Genomic DNA, 21944 nt, shown 5'->3' on the forward strand with positions numbered 1-21944 from the left:
CCATAGTGTCTATTTATTACAAAGTGGTCATTCATATTATTTAGTAAACCCAAAAGCTATACTACGATGTCTAAATATTAAACTCTGATGTCCTAATTATTAAGCTATTCCTATTTTTATATACACATACATAATATATACTATGGTTAAAATCACATTACATTAATGATGGTATAAAACAATATCTATATGCCTATATGGTAACAGTCCCCCGCTTGTGACCATGAGAAATTATTTTGATTGGTCACACAGTAAATTACCATACTTGCTTCATATATATTTCCAAACTTTCTTTTTCAAACTATCCTGAACATAAATTAACCATTGGTATGAAATATCCCTTATTTAATTAACCTGATTTACCCAATAATAACTAAATTTGACCAGGGACAGAGGTTATTTATATTCAGTATTCATGAGGAAAATATTTTCATTGCTACAGACAGTTATATGCCACGCCACAGCTTGCCACATAGATGTTGTTTGGTCGATGTGTGAGGACACTTTCCTTGTACTGTTGCTCACAGTGTTTCCTGGCTGAGGGCTGTCACCTGTGTGGGTTGCAGTTCTTGGAGACACTTTACATTTGCAGTATGGTGGACGTAGAAGTAGAATTCTTCTTCGAGGCTGTTGACTTGCTTGAAATGTTGCTTTACATGTATAGAGGGAATGTCTGGCCCTTGGAGTGCTGTGGTCTTGATAAATTTCTTCACCACAGTTTTGCAAAACACGTGGCCTTTGATAACCCTCATTGATGCAGTCCTTAGCGAGTATGCTTTGTATGTCCTTTACGATTATCGCTGTGATCGTGACAAGTGTCCTTGTGTGTCCTTTAAGATTATCGCGCTGCAATCATGATAAGTGTCCATGTCTCTCTTTAACCCCAACCTCGTTGTGTTGAACAAAACAGTTTGTGACGTTGAATACAGCAGTTGAAACTTTACTTGTTGGTAAGAACATTTATCTTCAGGCATTTGCAGGAAAATGTCTGGGGTAGATTCTAAAGGATCCACTCCGTTTATACTAAATTTCCTCACTGAATAATAATTTACCATTCAGTCTCTGATCTCTTACCTACCTTCCTATATACTATCTTATCTTAAACTAAAATAACCATACACCAGCTAAATCCAATAACTAACAATAATATTTGAATTTGACGTATCTATGACAACATCCTATCAATACAACAAATGACCCTTATTTTGCTTCAAACAAATATTAAATATCTGTTAAGGATGGGTTTGGCATCCAGTGTTGTGTGATATGCAGCCATGTGCATATACAATAACTACAATATCCCATCTATGCTATTGTTCATTATCTTAGACTTGGTTAAGTCTGTATTAAGAGATTGGTCCATCTCAACAACTAACAAAACGTTTCTCTTTTACAATTTGATGTAAGGCATACCATTCTTTGTCTGATATTTAAATTAGTTTGAAGCTTTTTAAGAAGGAAGCGTATATATAATCAGCATATACTCATATGAAGAATATGAAGAATATGAAGAATATGAAGAAAAAATAAAATATTTACAAGGTATATACAATGACATAAAACAAATGAAGATCATATGCGTGGGTTGATTGGCATCCTCCTTGTGATCAGCAGCTCGGGGTACAAAAATTAAATAGGACCCTTATGGAGCAGTTTAAGGAACCCTAAGCTAATACACAGCACCTATAGGCTCAGATATAGGACTTGGTGACCCGCACCCAGTACAGCACGAGCTGCTGATCACAAGGAGGACTGGTAACTATTTGCTCAAAATAAGATTATTGCCTCATATATACAGTATATATGCAAATACAAGCCTCATAGCCAGCCCATGCCCTATATGTTTCATGTTGTATGTCTTGTATGTCCTTTTTGAGTGTAATATTGTGTATATGTATTGTGAAAATTTTAAAATGTAATATGGTCTGACATCAAGTAAAGATATTTGTATTTTTCCCACTAAAGACTGGGTATCCATTTATTGAGTGTGGCAGTGCTACTGAGTGGGGATATTATCTCCACACACACTATAGTTCTGCTTTTTCCACAGAGATTCACAATCTCTCTGTAAAGGTGGCAGCAGCCATACTCAAATTATATATTTAACAAAGGTAGGTCAGATCCCCCAGTGCAGACAGCCAGCGCTACTGAGTGATTTTTCACTCCTCCCCTCCCCCTTTCCCCTTTGGTATATTGTAACATTCTGATTCTGAGGAATTGGCTGAAAAACTGAGAGCGGCAGCTGAGTACACCTGCAAAGCAGGAGAAGAGGGAGTCAAAATGGCTTCCAAGGTGTCTGCCACATCAGTTACAGCCAGGAGGGCCTTGTGGCTTAATGGGGACTGATAATGATTCTAAAAAAGTCCCTCCCCTTTAAAGGGGACTTACTGTTTGGTTCTGAACTAGAAAATCTTATCAAACAGGCCACTGGGGGTAAAAGTACTCTTTTACCATCATCTTCTGGCAAACACAGCTCTTCAAGTTTTTCTGAATTTCGGCAGTCCTTTCGTCCCTCCTTTAGAGGAGGTGCGGTGACCAGAGGTTCTTCAGGTAGGGGCAGGTTTCCCGCTGGAAAAGATAGAGGCCCCAGATCCCGTTTTGGCGCCTTTTCTAGAAAGCAGGCTTCCAAAGGTGAAGAAAAGCCTTCTGCATGACGGGCTGGAGGCTCCCTGATCTGGGACCAAAGTGGGGGGTCGCCTTTTGTTGTACAGGAACGCTTGGGCAGGGTCCTGTCTGGACCCTTGGGTACTCAAGGTAGTTTCCCAGGGTTACCAGATCAATCTGAAGGGAGCTCCTCCAAAGAGATTTCTTCCTACATCCTTGCCCAGGGAGGCTTGCCTCAGGCAAGCCCTTTTGGGGGCGGCGAGAACTCTCGTCAGCAAAGGTGTAGCAGTACCTGTACCACAAAAAGAACAACGGAAGGGGTTCTACTCGGTCCTGTTCTTAGTACCAAAACCGGATCAGTCTTTTCGCCCCATTCTCAATTTAAAGTCTCTAAACCTTCATTTATGGGTGGATCACTTCAAGATGGAGTATTTGAAGTCAGTACTTCTCAGCCTGGAGCCGGGAGGGTTTTTGGCGTCGTTAGATATTCAGGATGCTTATCTGCATGTTTCTATCTGCGAAGAGCATCAATCTTTACTGCGTTTCGCTATAGACGATCTACATCTGCAGTTCTGGGCTCTACCTTTTGGACTGGCAACAGCTCCAAGAGTGTTCACAAAAATAATGGCGGCTGCTCTCAGACTTCAGGGGGTGGTGATCATCCCATATTTGGACGACCTGCTCTTCAAGGTAGATTTGCCGGAAAAATTAGAAAGGAATCTGTCTGTAGCAATTCAGTTCTTACAGAGCCATGGTTGGCTTCTAAATTTGAAGAAGTCCAATCTGATTCCCATGCAAAGACTACAATTTTGGGAGTGCTTCTAGACACTCACTTACACCGGGTTTTTCTTACAGACACCAAAGCCAAGGACATTCGTACGTTAGTACAGAACATCTTACAGGCGGACAGTTCATCAGTGTGGCTTTCTTCATGACTTTTGGGGAAAATGGTGGCGACATTCGAGACGCTACAGTACGCCAGGTTCCACTCCAGACTGTTCCAGTGGAACATTCTGGCGTGTTGGTCAGGAAATCCCAAATCCATGAAGATGGAAAAAGTTCTGCTGACGACAGAGACAAGAATTTCTTTGATGTCGTGGACCAACGTGGAGTCTCTTCAGATGGGATGCTCTCTCCAGTCCTGGGAGTGGCTGGTGGTTACCACCGATGCCAGTCTCCGAGGTTGGGGAGCAGTGGTCCTGAGCTCATGGTTGCAGGGTCTATGGTCCAGAGAGGAATCTTCCCTGCAGATCAATTTTCTGGAACTAAGGGCAGTTTGGAAGGCTCTGTTCCAGGCGGAGAGTATGCTGAAGGGTTCACCCATCCGCATTCAATCTGACAATGCCACAATGGTGGCATACTTGAACCTTCAAGGAGGAACTCGCAGCAAGATGGCTATGATGGAAGTCACAAAGATATTCCAGTGGGCGGAAGTCAATGTTCCGGCCTTGTCTGCGATATTCATTCCAGGAGTGAAGAATGTGGAAGCGGACTTTCTCAGCAAAGAGGATCTCCTGGAAGGAGAATGGGCCTTACACCCGGAGGTGTTTCAGGAAATAGTATCTCACTGGGGAATGCCGGAGGTGGATTTGATGGCGTCCAGAGACAATTGTCAGGTGCCAACATTTTGTGCCAGGACCAGGGACCCCTTAGCATGGGCGGTGGACGCCATGACTATTCTATGGCTGTTCAAGATAGCCAATGTGTTCCCTCCGTTTCCTATGATAGGATGGGTGCTCAGGAGAGTGAAAGAACAAGGGGTATGTGTCACTCTGATTGCTCCGGACTGGCCAAAGAGGTACTGGTACTCCAGCGTTCTGAAATTATCGACGCAATAGTGGACACTACCACTCCATCCAGATCTGCTCAAACAAGGTCCTTTTCTTCACCAGGACCTTCCTCGCTTCAATTTGACGGCGTGGCTCTTGAAACCTCCATTTTGAAAAATAATGGTTTTTCAGAGGGGGTCATTCGTACAGTGATTAATGCAAGGAAACCGGTTTCCGCAGCAGACTACTATAGAGCGTGGAAGACCTACATCAGGTGATGTGAGAGACAAAGAGTTCACACCTCAAGGTTTAAGGTTGCCAGGTTGTTAGAATTTAGACAAGATGGATTTTCTTCAGGACTGAGTCTTCAGTTTCTGCAGGTCCAGGTATCTGTTTTGTCTATTTTCTTACAGAAAAAAGTGACTCTGTTAACAGAGGGGGATACTCGGCTGAGGCCTCCATATAAACAACCTGTGGCTCCTTGGGATTTATCCTTAGTTCTGTCAGTTTTACAGAAACCGCCTTTCGAGCCGTTAAGGTTGGCAGAGTTAAAATATCTCACTTGGAAATTGACCTTTTTGTTAGCATCTCTTCTGCTAGAAGAGTTTCGGAGTTAGGAGCATTATCTTGCAAGTCTCCTTTTCTGGTTTTCCATGACGATAAGGCTGTTTTTAGAACAGTTCCTAAATTCCTGCCAAAGGTTGTTTCATCATTTCATTTGAATAAGGATATTGTTATTAAAGTGTTTGCCCCGTCTGAGGGGGTAAAGAATAGGGACAAGTTAAAAACTTTGGATGTTGTACATGCTTTGCGTATATATGTGGACAGGGTTAAAGATATTCGTAAATCAGATTTGTTGCTGGTGCCGTACGATGTTCATAAAAGAGCTTCTAAACAGATCATTGCTAGATGGTTGAGATCTGTCATTGCATTTGCTTACACAAAACAGTAACCTCAAAGATAAATGCGCATACCACCAGATCGGTTGCTACCTCTTGGGCAGTGCGCCACGGTGCTTCGGCAGACCATGTATGTAAGGCTGCCACCTGGTCCTCTGTTCACACTTTCCCAAAATTCTACAAGTTCCATGAGTTCGTGTCGGAGGATGCCTCATTTGGGCGAGCAGTGATGAAGACTGCAAACCTGAGCGTACCCTCCCAAAGGACCGGCTCTTGAACATCCCAATGTTGAGGCTGTTTCACCGGGATGAGTGAAGAGAAAAAGGGATTTTTGTAAGAACTTACCGTTCGAATCCCTTTCTCTGATCTCATCCCGGTGACACAGCGATCCCTCCCTTTACGCTCAGTAAATTATACCGTTTCATGTGTTGTCATGTTTATTGGTTATGTAAAAAAATTACTTGTGCATATTAATATGTTCAGGCGTTGTACCGAGTTAATGTATCCTAGTGTGCTTTAGAAGTTAAAACTGAAGATATCCGGGATGCAGGAGTGAGGAGCCTGCCTCTCAAGTCTTTAACATGGGTGCCTGGCTCCTTCGAACCCTCCTACATCCCAATGTTGAGCTGTGTCACCCGGATGAGATCAGAGAAAGGGCTTTGAATGGTAAGTTCTTCCAAAAATCCCTTTTTTTCACCTTTTTTTTTTGTTGAGCCGACGTGCCGATAGGTGGTATTTCATGCCCTACCATCCACTAGGCCATGGTGTGAGAATAAAATAGTGTGGTGAGTGCAGCGAGCCATGCGAGGGGACGTGATGCTATGTTTCACTGTCCATGTCAACTGTGTCGACGTTCGGGACAAAAAAAGTGTAAAAACACATGTCGACCTAACGATTGTCGACCTAATGACCCTGTAGACCTAACCCATGTCGAACTTTAGTCGGGTCAAACTTCATGCATGTTGACCTTCAGTCATGTCGACCTTCATGCATGTCGACCTAGTGGTGTTGACCTAATGCTTGTCGACCTAGTTGCTGTCTATCCAATGATCCATACCCAACTTTTTCCTCACCTGTGAGATGATGTACCGCTAGTGACCATTAGAGGCCACTTGACGGACCAAATTACTACAGGTTGAGTATCCCTTATCTGAAATGCTCGGGACCCATGGGCCTTTGGCATCCACGGCAGGCCTTCAGCATTCATGAGTGCGTTGTGCGAGTTCCCAGGCGTGCCGGTGAAGCCATGGGCGCAAACTCGGACCGCTGGAGACGCCTGAGACGATGTTGAAAGCCTGCCGTGGATGCTGGGGGACTTGGTAAGTATAAAAAAAAGGGTTGGTGGGGGAACGACACAGACTTTTAACTAGCTATATCAGAATTTGCAATAAAATATTAAAATAAATATGGACTTAATGCTCAACACTCTATTATGTAATTTAAAGTTTACTGTCAATTTTTATTTTAAAGCTGGCCTGCCATTATCTGTGCTGATCCTGTTAATGGACAAGAAGTTACATATTTTAATTATTATCATGTTGAGTTTCTTGGTAAACCACATACTTCTGGTTTGGTATCTTTGGAAAGCATAAGTCCTTACTCTTCTCCAGTTAAGGTAAGTGTTTACACATATGTTTTTTTCTCAATAAAATGTAATGCTGAGGAGAATATGCATTTATTTGTGTGCCTCAAGATTCAGGCTATTTTCAAAGTTATTTTCTTATTTTTACATGAATTATTACTCTTACAGATTTTTTTTTATTTCATAAACTATTGTAATATACAGTATATATATTTTTTTATTTTGAGATTGATGATGTGGACTACAGGGGTTATTCAGTCCTGATTGCTGCTCTGCAAAAAAAATATAATTTTTTTTTTGGGGGGGGGGGGGGGGGGGGGGGTGTTATAGATAGCATGCTCTGCATACAGTAAAATTAGAGATTGCTTCATAAAACATAGCAATAAATTGTGCATCTAAGAAATACAGTACTACCTAGAGATGATACTATGCCTTTAAAATAAAATGTACTGTTCATTTATACTGTACCAGCCAAAAAAAGTGAAGAAAGCAGAGAGATGGTATGAAAGTGCATTAGAAGAATCAGAAAAACTATATTCTCTTACCTGCGAACAAAGAACTCAGATGTGCCATGTAATACAGAAATACATAGAGAAGGTACTTAAATTGGTTTGTTGAATAAATGCAATGGTTCTCATACTGGGTGCTAGGACACTGTAGGCTACTGCTGGGTACTTGCAGGGACACCACTGGTTTGGTAGTCCAGGACCAAATCAAATTATTTATGGTCTGTATGATATGCAGAACCAGTGCTGGTGGCTGTCTATCATTTAATGTGTGGTCAGACCTATCAGACGCCACATAACTAAATAAAGGATGACTGGTAAGCATATTTTGCTTATTTAAATAATTGAATTAAATTTCTCAATAAAAAATGCTGACTCTCTAGGGCACCATATCTCAAATAACCTTGAGAACCACTGATTTGATGTTTACATTTGCAACAGCTATACAGTTTGACCTCCTCAAATTTGAAACTGCTTGTGACCAGAAGTATTTTGGATATGTAATTTTGGAATAAGATATCTTGTGGATAGGAATCAAGTCTTAACACAAATGCATGTATGCTTCATATACACCTTATTCAACTATGCTGGTAATTTCATATAACATTTAATAATTTTGTGTGTAAAACAAAGTTTCTTTACATACAAAAAAATCATTTATGATTCATATACACCTTATACACACAATGCAGAGTAAAAAATTGTAAAATCTCTCAAATGTGCAGTTGATCTGCAGCTTGTGGCAAGGTAACCAAAGAGTGTCCCCCAGCACCTACAGTATTAGAATCATGCAAAACTAATTAGGAAACCTTCCCATTGGCCCTTTCATAAACACGTGGAACCTGTATGTCTGAAATTTAGGGGGTTATTCAGGTTGATTCGCAAGGCTGCAAATTCGCAGCCTTGCGAGTCCACCAAACCCCGCCTGGCGAACGCACGCCCCCGCCACCCCAGCAAAGTGCGGCTTCGCCCGCACAGCAGTGAATGGATGTTTTGCATAAACATCCATTCGCTTTGCTGGGGTGTCAGCCCACATCATTCGATGGTCACCGACCATCGAATGATGTTTAGCGTGCACGCATATATAAGTGACTTTTCAGTTGCGTATATATGCGTGCACGCTGGCGTGGATACGGCCGGGCAGCTGACATCCGGTGATGTCAGCCACCCGCCCCCCACACCCGCGTCACTGCCTCATTTCCATGAGAACGTCCAGCGTTCTCATGGGAACGCCCATGGAACGCTGAGTGTTCCCATATGGTAATGGGGCAGCCCGGCGCTCCCCGCCCATCTCCGCCCCCCCCCCCCCCCTCGCTGCCATGGGTGCGTGCACCCGGCGACCCGAAAGGTCACCGTGGGTGCATGCACCATATGCCTGCACATGCGCAGATACCCGTCTGCGCATGCGCAGATGGGCAACATCGGAACTGCGTGCGAATGCACGCAGATCTGAATAAGGCCCTTATTGTGTTAAAGTTCAACAATATCCACCAAATCTTTTCCCAATAAATAACCCCTTATGCATCCACCATCATAATGGTTCCTCTTATTCCTCTCTCTCTCTCTCCGGAGTCAGAATGTGAAAAAAAATTCCAGGACACTGCAGACTGCCCGATCCACCGTGACGCTGCACCCACAGCCCCTGGGCACTTTGCGCAGCAGCGCCCCAGGAATTACATGGGATAAATCTCATATGATTTATCCCATGTAAAAAATAGCACATCAAATGCCAAATCATAATGAGCTGCTGGGGGAGCTCAGGCGAAATTAGGTCAAGTCGGCCTAATGTATGGGAGCCTTTACTTTCTGTGTCAAAACAAAATTTTTCTGCTATAGCGTATAAGGGATTTTTGGGGTTTATTTTGTTAGGTAGATATTGTGCCAGTGTAGGGCCTTTTGGCAGTCAAAAGGTCGACATGAGTTTTTCACATTTTCTTTTAGCCGAGATTGTGCCGACAGGTGGTATTTCATGCCCTACCATCCACTAGGGCATGGAGGGAGATAGCTGAGCGTAGCGAGGTACTGTGCCAAAAGCATAGCGAGCCTTGTGACGGGACGCGGTATACTTTGACAGTGTCCATGTCGACATTCGGGACAATTTAAAAAAACAACTCATGTCGACCTTTGACTGTCATCCTTGCCATTGTCAACCTAATGCTTGTGTGGACCTTCCAACCCTATCAACCTTCTGTGGTCGACCCAGTGCATCAACCCAATGACTCATACCCGAATGCTCAATGTTCACATTGCTTATCTGGTACTTGTTTCCTAGCACGCCGCTCATCGTATGCCATCGCATACCACTAATTAAGGTATGCGATGGGACCTGATTTTCGGGTCCTAAGACAATTTTAATGTTGCATCGCATGCCATTACAATGGCATGCGATGCAATGCAATTTTTTAATTGTACAGGCACCTTGATGGGTGATTACAATGTTAAATGCACCCCTATTGTTAACGCCACCCCCACTATCAACGCCAAGCCGAAGAGAGGCGAGCGCAGCGAGGCCACGAGGGGCGGCGGTACGCGTCCTCCGACCTTTTCATACCCCCACTATCCACGTCGGCGTGGAGTTGATTTTATATAGTGCGGACGCGGAATACGTGTGAAGTAATCTGTGCTGCGCTCGCCACACTATATAAAATCAACTCCACGCCGATGTGGATAGTGGGGTATGAAAAAAGTCGGAGGACGCGTACCGCCGCCCCTCGCGGGCACGCTGCGCTCGCCACGCTTCGGGTTGGCATTCATAGTGGGGGTGGCGTTAGCAATGTGGGTGCTTTTAACATATTAATCACCCATCAGGGTGCCTGTACAATTAAAAAATCGGGTCGCATGCGATGCGATCGAAACGATGGCATAAGATGAAAATCATGGGCGCCGTGCTAGGAAACATTTATAGCTTATCTTATTGACAGCATTGTTAATGTACTGTATTGATATATTAGTCATTGTTTAATTTCAGTTAAAGCCTAAAAGAAAATATGTACGGAAAAATGTAGCGATTGAAGGCAGTGCAAAGTAAGTTAAAATAAATATATTCTTGATCATTGAAAGCCATGGACATACTGTAACAACTGTAGACATTCAATAAAGATGGAATATCAGTAAACTTAATTACTGTAATTACCTAACACTTAGTACAGTATTTTTGTGGAAACCTCAGTAAGGGGGTTATTCTGGCTCACTCCTTCTGGCAATTTCCTTCTTAGATGGGCAAAACCATGTGCACTGCTGGTGGGGTAGATGTTACTTGTGCAGAGAGAATTACATTTGGGTGGGGTTTTACTTTAAAGTGAGATCTATATTGCAGTATAAAAATAAAGCAGTCATTATTTTCCCTGCACAGAAACAAAATAACTCACCCAAATCTAATTCTCTCTGCACATTTTACATCTGCCCCCCTGCAGTGCACATGGTTTTGTCCATCTAAGAAGGAATTTGCCAGAAGGAGTGAACCAAAATAACCCCCTTTGTCTCCAGAGATAAAAACAGGCTCTGGTCTCCCTGTATACCTTAGGGGTAAATTTACTAAGATGGGATGTTGCCCATAGCATCCAATCAGATTGTATCTATTACCTTCTAAACGGTGCTAAATAAAAAGGTAGAATCTGATTGGTTGTTATGGGCAACATTCCATCTTCAATAGAACTCCCATCTTAGTAACTTTACCCCTTGGGGTCAGGTCAAACAACCAGCTCCTTCCTGCCCTAGGGGGCTGGTTTGGTGAGCCCTTTTCGCTGATACAGATGGAGTAGGCTCCATCTTTGCGCCAGCCCCCCGCCAGTGGCCGGCTCTCGCCAGGGGTGAGACACTCGTGCACGCCCCGTGGCTATGGAGTTGGCTCCGCCATCCGCCACCTCCCCCGGTGCTCCACCATCCCCCCTGCCCGTCTCCCTGAAGAGGATGCCGTCACGGCGCCATCCTGAAACTGGGACGGGCGTGCATGTGAGACGCACGCACGTCCCAGTCAGATCGAGCGCCTCTGCACCGGCGATCGCCAGCGCAGGCATGCTGGCGATCCCCGGCCAAGGATCAGAGGCGCTCCATCTGTACATGTATAAAAATGCATTAAATGTACCTTTGTGCATACATACTGTACATACATTTATGTATACTGTATATATTGTACAGAAGTACGTCTGTATTTCTCACTGTCTTCTTATGTTATAAGTGTATAGCCGTAATATATTTAATTTCTAGCTGTCTCCTTTCTAATTTACTGAACTGAATTACCTTTCTATCTGACATGCTACTGGACAAATAGAATAAAATTATATTTATTAACTGCACTGGGGTGAACATCAATTTGTTATTGGCATGCACAATTTTATATGACATTTATTCATATTTCTATTTGTGATGCTTTACATACAGTGCACTACCACTTAGTGGCCAGCTCCCCTTTATAAGTCTACCATCAGGCACAGTGCAAACACTGAATCAATGTGATGGAAAAAGATTTGGGCATTAAATGGCAACACTTTATCATTAAACAATTACAATTTTTTAAGCAGATTTCTATTAAGAGATGACGTAAAACTAGATAGCATCCATATACATTTGACTTCATATGCAACTAGAAACAGATTTTAATAGTATAATAAAATTGATTTACATTTCATATGACAATAGCTAAAATATATAGGTACTAATGCAAATGGATAATAAATAAATAAATTACCCAATCCTCCATGGTACTACTGGCATCCCAGTGTACGTAAGGAGGTCCCTATATTATGGTAATTGAAACCAGTAGTTAAAAGCAGTACATTAGCATGGGTTAATCAAATGTTTTCCTGTCTTCGTAAAAAATATATAAGCCATCACTGCACAGGTCAATATAAATATAATTAGTAGAATCAGGTGTCCAGTAATATAACACAGTCAAGTTATCATATCATAGAGTTTATTGCATATAAAAGGAGCAGTGCAGCATTGTACAGGTTGAGTATCCCTTATCCAAAATGCTCGGGACCAAGAGAATTTTGGATAACGGATTATTCCGTATTTCGGAATATTTTAATATTTCAATGATGTATTTTGAAGTATCTTGCATTTATGCTGTATAAACACATAATATACACACAAATATATTTTATTACCACATAAAATACACACAAATATATTTTATTTGTTCAAAAAACAAGGTTTCAAAACGTGAAACAAAATGTGTGTACTATCTCAGCACTGAATTTAAATGCCAAGCAATCATTGTCTTGCACATATATAGTGCCAGTTACATATCATGTCACCAGTAGTGCTGTTACAAATGTCCCCAGTGAGTTTTTAGCAAAAAAAATTTTTTTTTTTCACTTTCTGGAATGTATGGTTTTCGGAATAATTCGGATAACGGATATTCGGATACGGGATACTCGACCTGTATAAACCAAAGGGCTGTTAGCGTTCATGCACGGGAGTTGCCGAAGTGCATTGGCTGCCAGACGGTCACAGGCTCAGGGTTGCCACCAAGTGTAGTTGATGGGTGGCAGGTTGAAATGCTGCACCAGGTGCCAGCTGGTGACTGCAGCTGATGCTGTGGGATATCAGAATTTGACAGAGGATTTCATGGAGGATTTATGGAAGTACCGTCAAGGACAGGTGTTTCATCTCTCATCTAAGCAATGGAGACTTTTTTATAGACCCCCTAAGTCGAATGGCAGCCATAGGTATTAAGTGTTAGAATATTGTAATTACAGAATACTTGGATCTGAACCTGGGGGATCTCCTAACAGTGGCATAGGATCACCCAAAGAGATGCTTCCTAGTTTCTCAGCACATTGCCACCTTTTATTCACTACTGTCTGTGGAACAGGCCAAATAGGTATTCCCCATTACTGTTAAAACTCAAGTTAGTAGTACTAACCCCCTATCCCTGACATTGCATCTCTTAAGGATTTGGCTGATAGAACACTGAAATTTAATTCAAGGTGATTTGTTTTATTTCAGGTGCTATTTTACATTCCTCCTGGGTAGCTAAAGCCATCAGCTGCTAAGCAGATGCCCTGGAGGATGGCCTCCGTTCTGGTACACATAGATTAAATATTGTCTTCTTATCAGTGTGGCGGACTCCTATTTTGGTGAGGTGTTGATAACACAGGTGTACTAACTTAAAGAGTTTAGATGGGTGGCCAGGAGAGCCCTTTGGCCTACTGGCCCAATGGACCTTGGGGCTCTTTTTTATTTAGGGGATATGCTTTTTGGTCTAAAAATGGATAATGTTGTGGATTTTGGGATGGTTTACTCCCTTGCAGCAACCAAGTTTGTGAAATGCTGTTTCGCTTCTTTGGGCTGCAGGACAATACCAAGGGCCTGTAATTTTTTTAGTTCAGGGTTCTTCCTCCAAGGGCTCCGTGCCCTGAGATAAACAGCTCTGCCTTTTTCAGTTACCTTCACACCAAGCCAAATGATAAGCCTGCTGTGTGGAGTGGCCCTCCACCTGAGGGCTGGATTCTGCCTTTCCCCAAGACTGGAATGGCATCCATGGCAGACACATGGGTAAGAAGTGTGATCTTCCAAGGTTACGCGCTATCCTCTTGGGAGCATCCAATTTTGTTCTATCTTATAATAGACCAGGGAAAGCAGGAGTTATCTGCTTCCAGAATATTCACCTCAGTTCCCCTGTGTCAACGAGGCACTGACTTCCTGTCAGGTCCAGGGTTCTTTTGTTTCCAGCTGTGACCGTAGTATGGCAATGGTGGAAGCGGAGTGGTTTAATATAATGCATATACTGGTATGGAGACTGGGAAGGTAGTCACAGGAGAGCACAGCTAGTAAGGGGAGGCTGGCAGATACTCAGATCAGAGGCACAGAGTTTAACCCGTCGGTGGTCTTCTTCAAGGAACCCAGCAAAAGGTAAATGTGTTTTGCTATAACTGACAGCCAGGTCACAGCCCTCTGTCTGCAAGGGTCACAAATATATACAGGAGGTTTAGAGAACAATGGCGATTGGTGATAGATCAGTATCGGCTGGGAACAAATGTTCAGGATAAGTCGGCCTGGGAACCGATGGTTTGCAGTATATCGGCCTGGGAACTAATGGTAATATGTATTGTCCTAGGAACCGATGGTCAGTTGTATTGGCCTGGGTACCGATGGTCGGTTGGTCCTGATGAAGACCTGTGAACACATTGAAATGCTTTGAGCCCCCCTATTTGCTTCTTTTTGCACCCCTGGAAATACTAGACTGTCATTCTGCTACTCTAAACCAGTTTCACATTCCAAGAGGACCAGTCTATCTCAGACCTTCATGCAGCCACAAAGCTAGGTATATCTATCCCAACAAGACTGCCTATACATAAAAGCTGTTATTATACATAGGGACAAACACAAAATCTGGCTGACATGACTGTGGTTGGTAGATAACAGTCTATACAGTGCCACTGTGACCAATGTGGTAAGGCCACAGAGGCACCGGAGCCTACCCTGATGCTGTTACCACACTCTGAAGTCGTTTAGCACCTGCAGGTTAATGTCTTTGCCTATAATAGCCGCCTTTCCAGGGCGAATTAGGTCCACTCTGTACTTGGATGCCACCAGGTTTTGTAGGGTGACAAGGTAGCAACAGAGACAGGGCAGAAGTAAGAGGGAACATAACTAGCAAACCCAAGAGACAAAAACCAGGCTCAAAATGATAACAAAAACCAGATATGAGCAGTTCTGCTGCGAATAACACTGACAAAGATCTAGCGGCCAACTGCTAATATGCAACACTGTCGCGATAACATAATATCAAAACAGCATATGCAGCTTCTGCTGCAAAGTGGAAAACAACATAATAAAATAATACAAAAGGAAGGCGGCTTCTGCTGGACTCCTAGTACCATGAGTGATGTAAACGATGACTATCGGAGTATAAATCACAGGAACAGAATTCCAAAAGGTGGCAGGCTGGACAAACTAGAAAGCTGGCAAGGCTGGAACACAACCTCTCAGACTGGATAAAGTATAGCAGGATCTCACAGACTGGAAACAGGATACACAATTGCAGAGACTGGATTCAGAAAGGGGCTGGCAACAAGACTTCAGGAAGCGATAACCGGCAGGGATGGGCTCACAAGAAGCTCCTTAAATGTGAGAGTCCACCATCCACTGCGGCAATTGCCTAATTAAGTAAGGAAAGGCAGCTGCTATGATGCAGCAGAAAGCCTCAGTCTCTTATTAACCCTGGGGCTCCTGACAGTACCCCCCTTGAGGAGGGGTTAAGAAACTCCTAAATCCAGTTTTATGAGGAAATTCCCAGAAAGAGGTTCTTTTGAGCTCGGGTGCATGGAGGTGTGCATCTACTTCGATGACAAATGATAACTCCAGATTAGGGTGTTTCAAGATGGGTAAAACATCTTGAAAAAGTTTCTGGTCGTCATAGAAACGAAACGCATCAACGCCACTTCCGCCCTTACGTGGGAATCCTCCGTGGTCACTGCTTCCTGCCAACTCAGCTGGTCTGCCGCACTCTCTCCCCCTGAGCCGCCGATATCGGGCAGCAACTACCTACATTACGGACAGCAGGAGGACAAGTCCCGTTCATCGGGACTCATTCCATCTGGGGACATCCATCTGTGGACGCTCACTGATATCATCACCGGGTAGAGCCGTTGATTCCCTGGCTCAATAACCGCCAAACAAGGAGGGTGAGCTGTCAGCTGTTATTCCCCATAACAATAATTGCTGCACCCACATTTGTGCCTAACTGACTGCTACCATCTACTCGCTAACAGGCTCCATGTGCATTAGCAGCTTGCTTGCTTTATCTGTTTGACTCTTAAAACTCACTTCAAAAGCTACAGGAATTAACCCTCTACTAACCCATTGCTCTGACCTATACAGAGATTCCCATATTAACCCACTATTCTCAAGTGCTATTTTCTTGCTATATTGGCATGCTCTGAATATTTTAACATATATCTTTTAGTAACTGTTTATATGTATGATCTGTATTCTGTGTTGTGATACTATTCACATGCTCTTTCCTTTATATATATATATATATATATATATATATATATATATATATAAATATAAGTATAATAACAGTGTGTCCAGTGTCAATTTATTCAGCGGGGTTCATTCACTCTCAAGATCAATTCAGCAGCGCATAGTGTTTAAAACCTTTCTCCATTGTTACCCCATAGTGAGTTCTTAGCAGACTCACTAAACACCTGCAGCAGCTGTGGATCGATTCATTTTAATTATTATTCTATACATTTTACTAATCCATCAAAGCGCCAGGACCCATAGCTAGGGGAGGAGCCTAAACCCTCCACTATCTGCAAGATAGATGGGTGCTGATGCTTGAATAGCTATAGGTTACCATTTTGATATATCTGCTCCCTTCTTTGTCAGAGCCACAATAAGAGAGACCAAATCTGAAAAAGACTGAATGAAGCATCTGTAATAATAGGCAAAGCCCAAAAACCTCTGTACTGCCTTCAGGTTAGTGGGCTGAGACCAATACACGACGGCCTGCACCTTCTTGGGATCCATTGAAAACCCTTTTGACGTTATAACGTATCCTAAGAATGATACCTAGATACCTAGGAGTGATACCTAGATACCAGTCAAAGTCGCATTTCTCAAGTTTTGCGTAGAGATGGTTTTCCTTAATTTGAAAAGTTCCTGATGATTTTCTTGGCCCAATCCTTTGGGATCGGGTGAATCGGCCCAAATCAGATAAGTATATGGGCACCTTAAGTGTATTTTGTATGATTTCATGTTTAGTCTATATACATATATTCAGAATAAATAATAAACACTAAAAAAGTTGGATTTATTGAAAGATGTATAACCCAAAACCCTAATAATTTTGGACTATTAACGTTAGAATGCATTAAATCAAGATTAATAAAGGTTTCTTATATTTAGCAAATGTTTCCAAGTATTAAAATAATAAGCAGGATTCAATTCAAAACATAAATGCAAAAAGAAAAAGGTAATACAAAAAACAATTTAAACCTCCCTTAACCCAAAAATATTTTACTTTTTTCCAACCCTGGTAATTTATTACTAAATTAAAAGCTTTACATAATAAGTATCCACTCTTACATTTTACAATAATTTATATTGTAGCACACTAATTGTATTGGTCAGTGAATTGTTAATATACTGTATATATATTCTTGTATTGGTTTGCAGTGGAAGGAAAAAACGCTTCAAGAAAAATATTTTTCAACCAAATGAACCAAATGAAGATGAGTGCCTTTTAGAAGAAGACACTGGTATGCCTTAACAAAATAATTAACAAATAATTTCTAGTTGGAGTAATGTTAAGGTTTTTGTAAAATACTTTATTGTTATGTGTTTCCTAAGGAAGATACTTAAAATCAATCCTGTAGCAAGAGGACTTGGATTCATTAATATATGCATTACAACAGTTTGTACTGTATATGCCATTACATTACAGGAGTTTATGGTGACATGTAATAGGATGAGAGAATCGGAAAGTGAGAGATTTGGTAAGAAATCTCCAGTTTTTTTAAAGTGGCAATCATTTACACTCCAAAACCAGTTTGATTTTGAAGTGTAAATGAAACTGGATATTTCTTACCAAATCTCTCACTTTCTGACTCTCTCACCCTATTAAATTTCACCCTATATGTTCACGTGGCTCTTGTGGGGTGGTCAGCACAAATCACTAGAGATGTGCAGGTTCGGATTTACCCCGATCTCAAAGCGGAATATTATTGGCTATCGGCTTCAAAACATGTGACAGCCGGGACTTGTACATCTCTACTCACTTATCTTTTGCTCTCCCAATATAAAGCACAACTTATATATATTTGATTTATGGTATTTAAAAAATATTTTTTTTATATGCATTATATTTGCTTCATATGTGTATATTTTTTTTGTCTTTTCATACAAATACATATCTTATACTTACAAACAAACAAACAGTGGTACAGTTCGTCATGAATATTTACCAATAGGAGTGCGCTGCTCAACTGCCCCGTGTAGGCATGGGTTTTAATTAGTTGGGGATATCCCCAGGCCTTCTGCTGTGGGTTACTGGGTTATAGCTGGGTGAGGTAGAGGGCTTTCTTCGTGGGTGACATGGGGCAATCTATATAATCCCTATCCATGTATGTGTTTAGGGCGGCGGACTGGAGTTTATATTGCACTTGCTTCCCTTGCAAGGGCCAGAATATGAAGCAAGGCAAAGTCCCGTATCGGTGGCAAACTAATATCCGGCATGTAGTGCAGTATAATTGGACTTAACTTGTTTCCTATTCTGGCCCGGGTAATATTAATCTTCTACTTCTGCTACTATATGGAAGGGCATACAAATGGAGACTTCATAGATACTATTCTAATTATATTAGCGTGACTAGTGCATACACGTGACTTATTACTCCGTGCAAGTGAATATTTATACATCTTTTTAAATTTTATCATTTATTCTTTTTTTTTTTTTTTTATTATAACATCCACAGTGTCATAGACTTAGAAAAAAAAAAAGAAAGGGAAGGGAAATTATGTGCATAATGGGGACAGCATTACTTATTATTGATCAAGTGTCCGTGTTCTTGACGGCGTCATGGTTGTTTCAAATACGACCTTACGCCTTTATTATTTCTTATAAGTGGGTTTATATATCTATCACACTTATGTACAGTGCCTATTCCTTATTTATCGTGATTTGTGCCCTGGTAAAATTTTGATTTTGCCCAGTGATGCCAGATCAAATCGAATCTGGCACTGGTGTTTCGTTTTATATATATATACATTTTTCTTGTCTATAAGTATAGTTGACGAGCGCTGTCCAACTATTGAAGTCAGGGCCCTTGTTGGACATCCATATCCTGCCGATTATTACTTTCGCTAGGGAGCAAAGGTTATTTATATACAGTCTTTCGTTTCCCAACGTTCTATCTCCAGCTATGCCCAATAAACAGCACTTGGCTGTAAAAACTTCTCTTGAGAAGCCAGTATCGACCATGGTTTGGATGACTCTACCCCAAAAATCTGCTACTACCCCGCATTCCCACAGTAGGTGTATGAGGGAACCCGGGAGAAGACCGCACTTTGGGCAAGTAGCGGATGCTCAGCCAGCGAACTTGGACAGTGTCGTTGCAGATATGTATGCTCTATAAAGTATATAGAGTTGTGTCTGTTGAATACGGAGAGCATTTGTGGCTTTTGCAACCGATATCTTTGCCACTGTCCATTCTTCCCTCAGGGTCCCCACATCTGCCTCCCATTTCTCTTTCAACTTACTCAGCCCGTCCTCATATTTCTTTTTTCCCAGGGTACGATATAATCTGGACAGTAGTTTATTGGTATTATTTGTTCTCAATGTTATTTTAATCAGGGATTCGCCAAATGATGGAGATTGACCTAAAAAGTGCTGCCCTAGAACGCTTCTTAATTGTAAGAAGCGAAAAAAGTGTGTATGCGGTAGCCCAAACTCTTCTTGCAGCTGCTCAAAGGATTTTAAGCCCATTATATTATACATCTGTGAAAGAGTGGTAACCATATAAGGATGCCATACTTCTTTGATCTGAAGTTCTTTAAGTTCCCTATCTAGTAGTAGGGCTTCCACAGGATATTCCCTGTCTATAAATTCAATTTCCATCATTTGGTTTGCCTCATGCCATATTTTAATAGATTGAACCAGGAGTGGAGGATCTGAGGCCATTTTTGTGCCCTGTAATATTCTGAACAATGGGGTTTTTCCTGGGGACGAAGAAGTTACCAGGGCTATGGCCATATCATTACCGTTTACCTCTTGGTCCACCCATGGTCTTATCTGTGTTAGCTGGGCGGCTATATAATACCTTCTTATATCTGGTAGACCTAATCCACCCTCCCCTCTTGGCCTCATTAGGTTATTTAGCTGAATCTTGGGTCGAGCCCCGTTCCAGATAAATGAGGAGATTATACTATTCAGTTTTCTGAATATTGATTTAGGGAGGTACATTGGTGAGTGTTGAATCACGTATAAGAATTTAGGAAGGACCGCCATCTTAACCAAGTTTATCCTGCCTGAAACTATCAGAGGCAGTTTCTTCCAGGATTTTATTTTTTTCCCCAACCAGTCAAACAAGGGATGAATATTTAATCGTACATAGTCCTTCGGGTCCCAGGAGACCATGACTCCTAGGTATTTAAAGGATGTAGCCCACTGCAATGAATGGGTCACGGCCATTAAATAGTTTGCCGGAGGACCTGCCGGGAAAATGATGGATTTTGCCCAGTTGCTTCTGAATCCAGAGAAATCTCAGAATTCTTCGATCAACTTTAACACCATCGGTAATGAAGAATTATAGTCCGACATATATATTAGGAGGTCATCGGCATACACGGTTCCTCGATTCACCATAGGCAAATCCGATATCGGCAGAGTGCAGGCAAGGGGCTCGATTGCCAGTGCGAACAAGGCAGGGGATAATGGACACCCCTGCCTTGTCCCCCTGACGAGTCGGAATGCCGGAGATGTCCAACCATTTACCGCCACTCGGGCGGATGGGTTGAAATATAGCATTTGAATCCACTTTATAAAATTGGGGCCTAACCCAAATGCATGTAATACTGCCCATAAGTAGGGCCATTCTACCGCGTCGAATGCTTTGATTGCGTCTAAAGAAGCTATCGCTGGTTCATTCTTGCCGCCCTTTGGCATCTGAAGATGGCTGTACAGCCTACGCAGGTTTATAGACGTGGACTTTCCGGGCATAAAGCCAGACTGGTCCGAGTGGATTCATTTCGTTATATGTTGATTCAAACTCTTGGCCAAGATTTTAGCTAAAATCTTGGCTTCTGAGGATATCAACGAGATGGGTCTATACGAATCCATCTCCTCTGGATTTTTGTCCTGTTTTAGTATCACCACAATTTTTGCCTCCCTCATTACCTCTGGAACGGTGCCTGCCACAAAACAACTACCCAGGGACTCATGTAGAAGGGGGGCTAGGACTTCTATATGTTTTTTATAGACTTCTGCTGGTATCCCGTCTAATCCGGGAGCTTTCCCACTGGGCAGCTCATTAATGGCGTTTTTTACCTCTTCAATATTTATGGGGGCGTCCAGTTCTATGTTGGCCTCCTGGTTTAGACTTGGCAGGTCAATGTTTTTAATAAAGTCCGCTATTTCCCGGGGATTGTGTTTTAAACGGGTTGCATATAGCTGGGCAAAATAATTTTTAAATGTGTCCCCTATCAATGGGGTGGTGCTTACTACTGTCCCCAACTCATTCTTAATCGTACTTATCGTGTTGGGGGACTGCTCCGCTCGGGCCAAAAAGGCTAGGTATTTCCCTGATTTATCCGAATTTTGGTAATTTACTTGTGACCTATGGGTCATGATCTTAAGATTCTCTTTTTTAACTGCGTCCAGCCAGCTATTCTGCGCATGCTGCCACGCTTGGTAGGAGGAATCAGTTTTATTTGTAATATATTCTTCTTCCCGAGATAAGGACATGATCTCTTTCTCCTGTATTTCTTCCCTACTTGCTCTTTTAAGTTCTGCGATGCCTTTTCTAAATGTTCCCCGCATATATGCCTTGAAGGCGTCCCATAGTATGGGCGCAGTAGTTGAGCCCTGATTGAGCACCCAATACTCTTGCCATTGAGGCCCTAGGTCAAT

The 21944-nt window shown here is 42.2% G+C and overlaps 1 protein-coding gene across 1 annotated transcript in view; it reads left to right on the forward strand.

The window, feature by feature from the left end:
• The window catches only part of ZCWPW2 (zinc finger CW-type and PWWP domain containing 2), a 63874-nt gene that overhangs the window by 26522 nt on the left and 15408 nt on the right, over window positions 1-21944 (forward strand). The window contains exons 4-7 of the mRNA XM_083188635.1: window positions 6743-6887; window positions 7326-7451; window positions 10329-10384; window positions 17495-17577. Coding sequence (XP_083044761.1) covers window positions 6743-6887; window positions 7326-7451; window positions 10329-10384; window positions 17495-17577 — 410 coding nt within the window. The remainder of the gene's footprint in view (window positions 1-6742; window positions 6888-7325; window positions 7452-10328; window positions 10385-17494; window positions 17578-21944) is intronic.

Source organism: Crinia signifera, chromosome 5, assembly GCF_055691185.1.
Source record: "Crinia signifera chromosome 5, ASM5569118v1, whole genome shotgun sequence".
Taxonomy (NCBI): domain Eukaryota; kingdom Metazoa; phylum Chordata; class Amphibia; order Anura; family Myobatrachidae; genus Crinia; species Crinia signifera.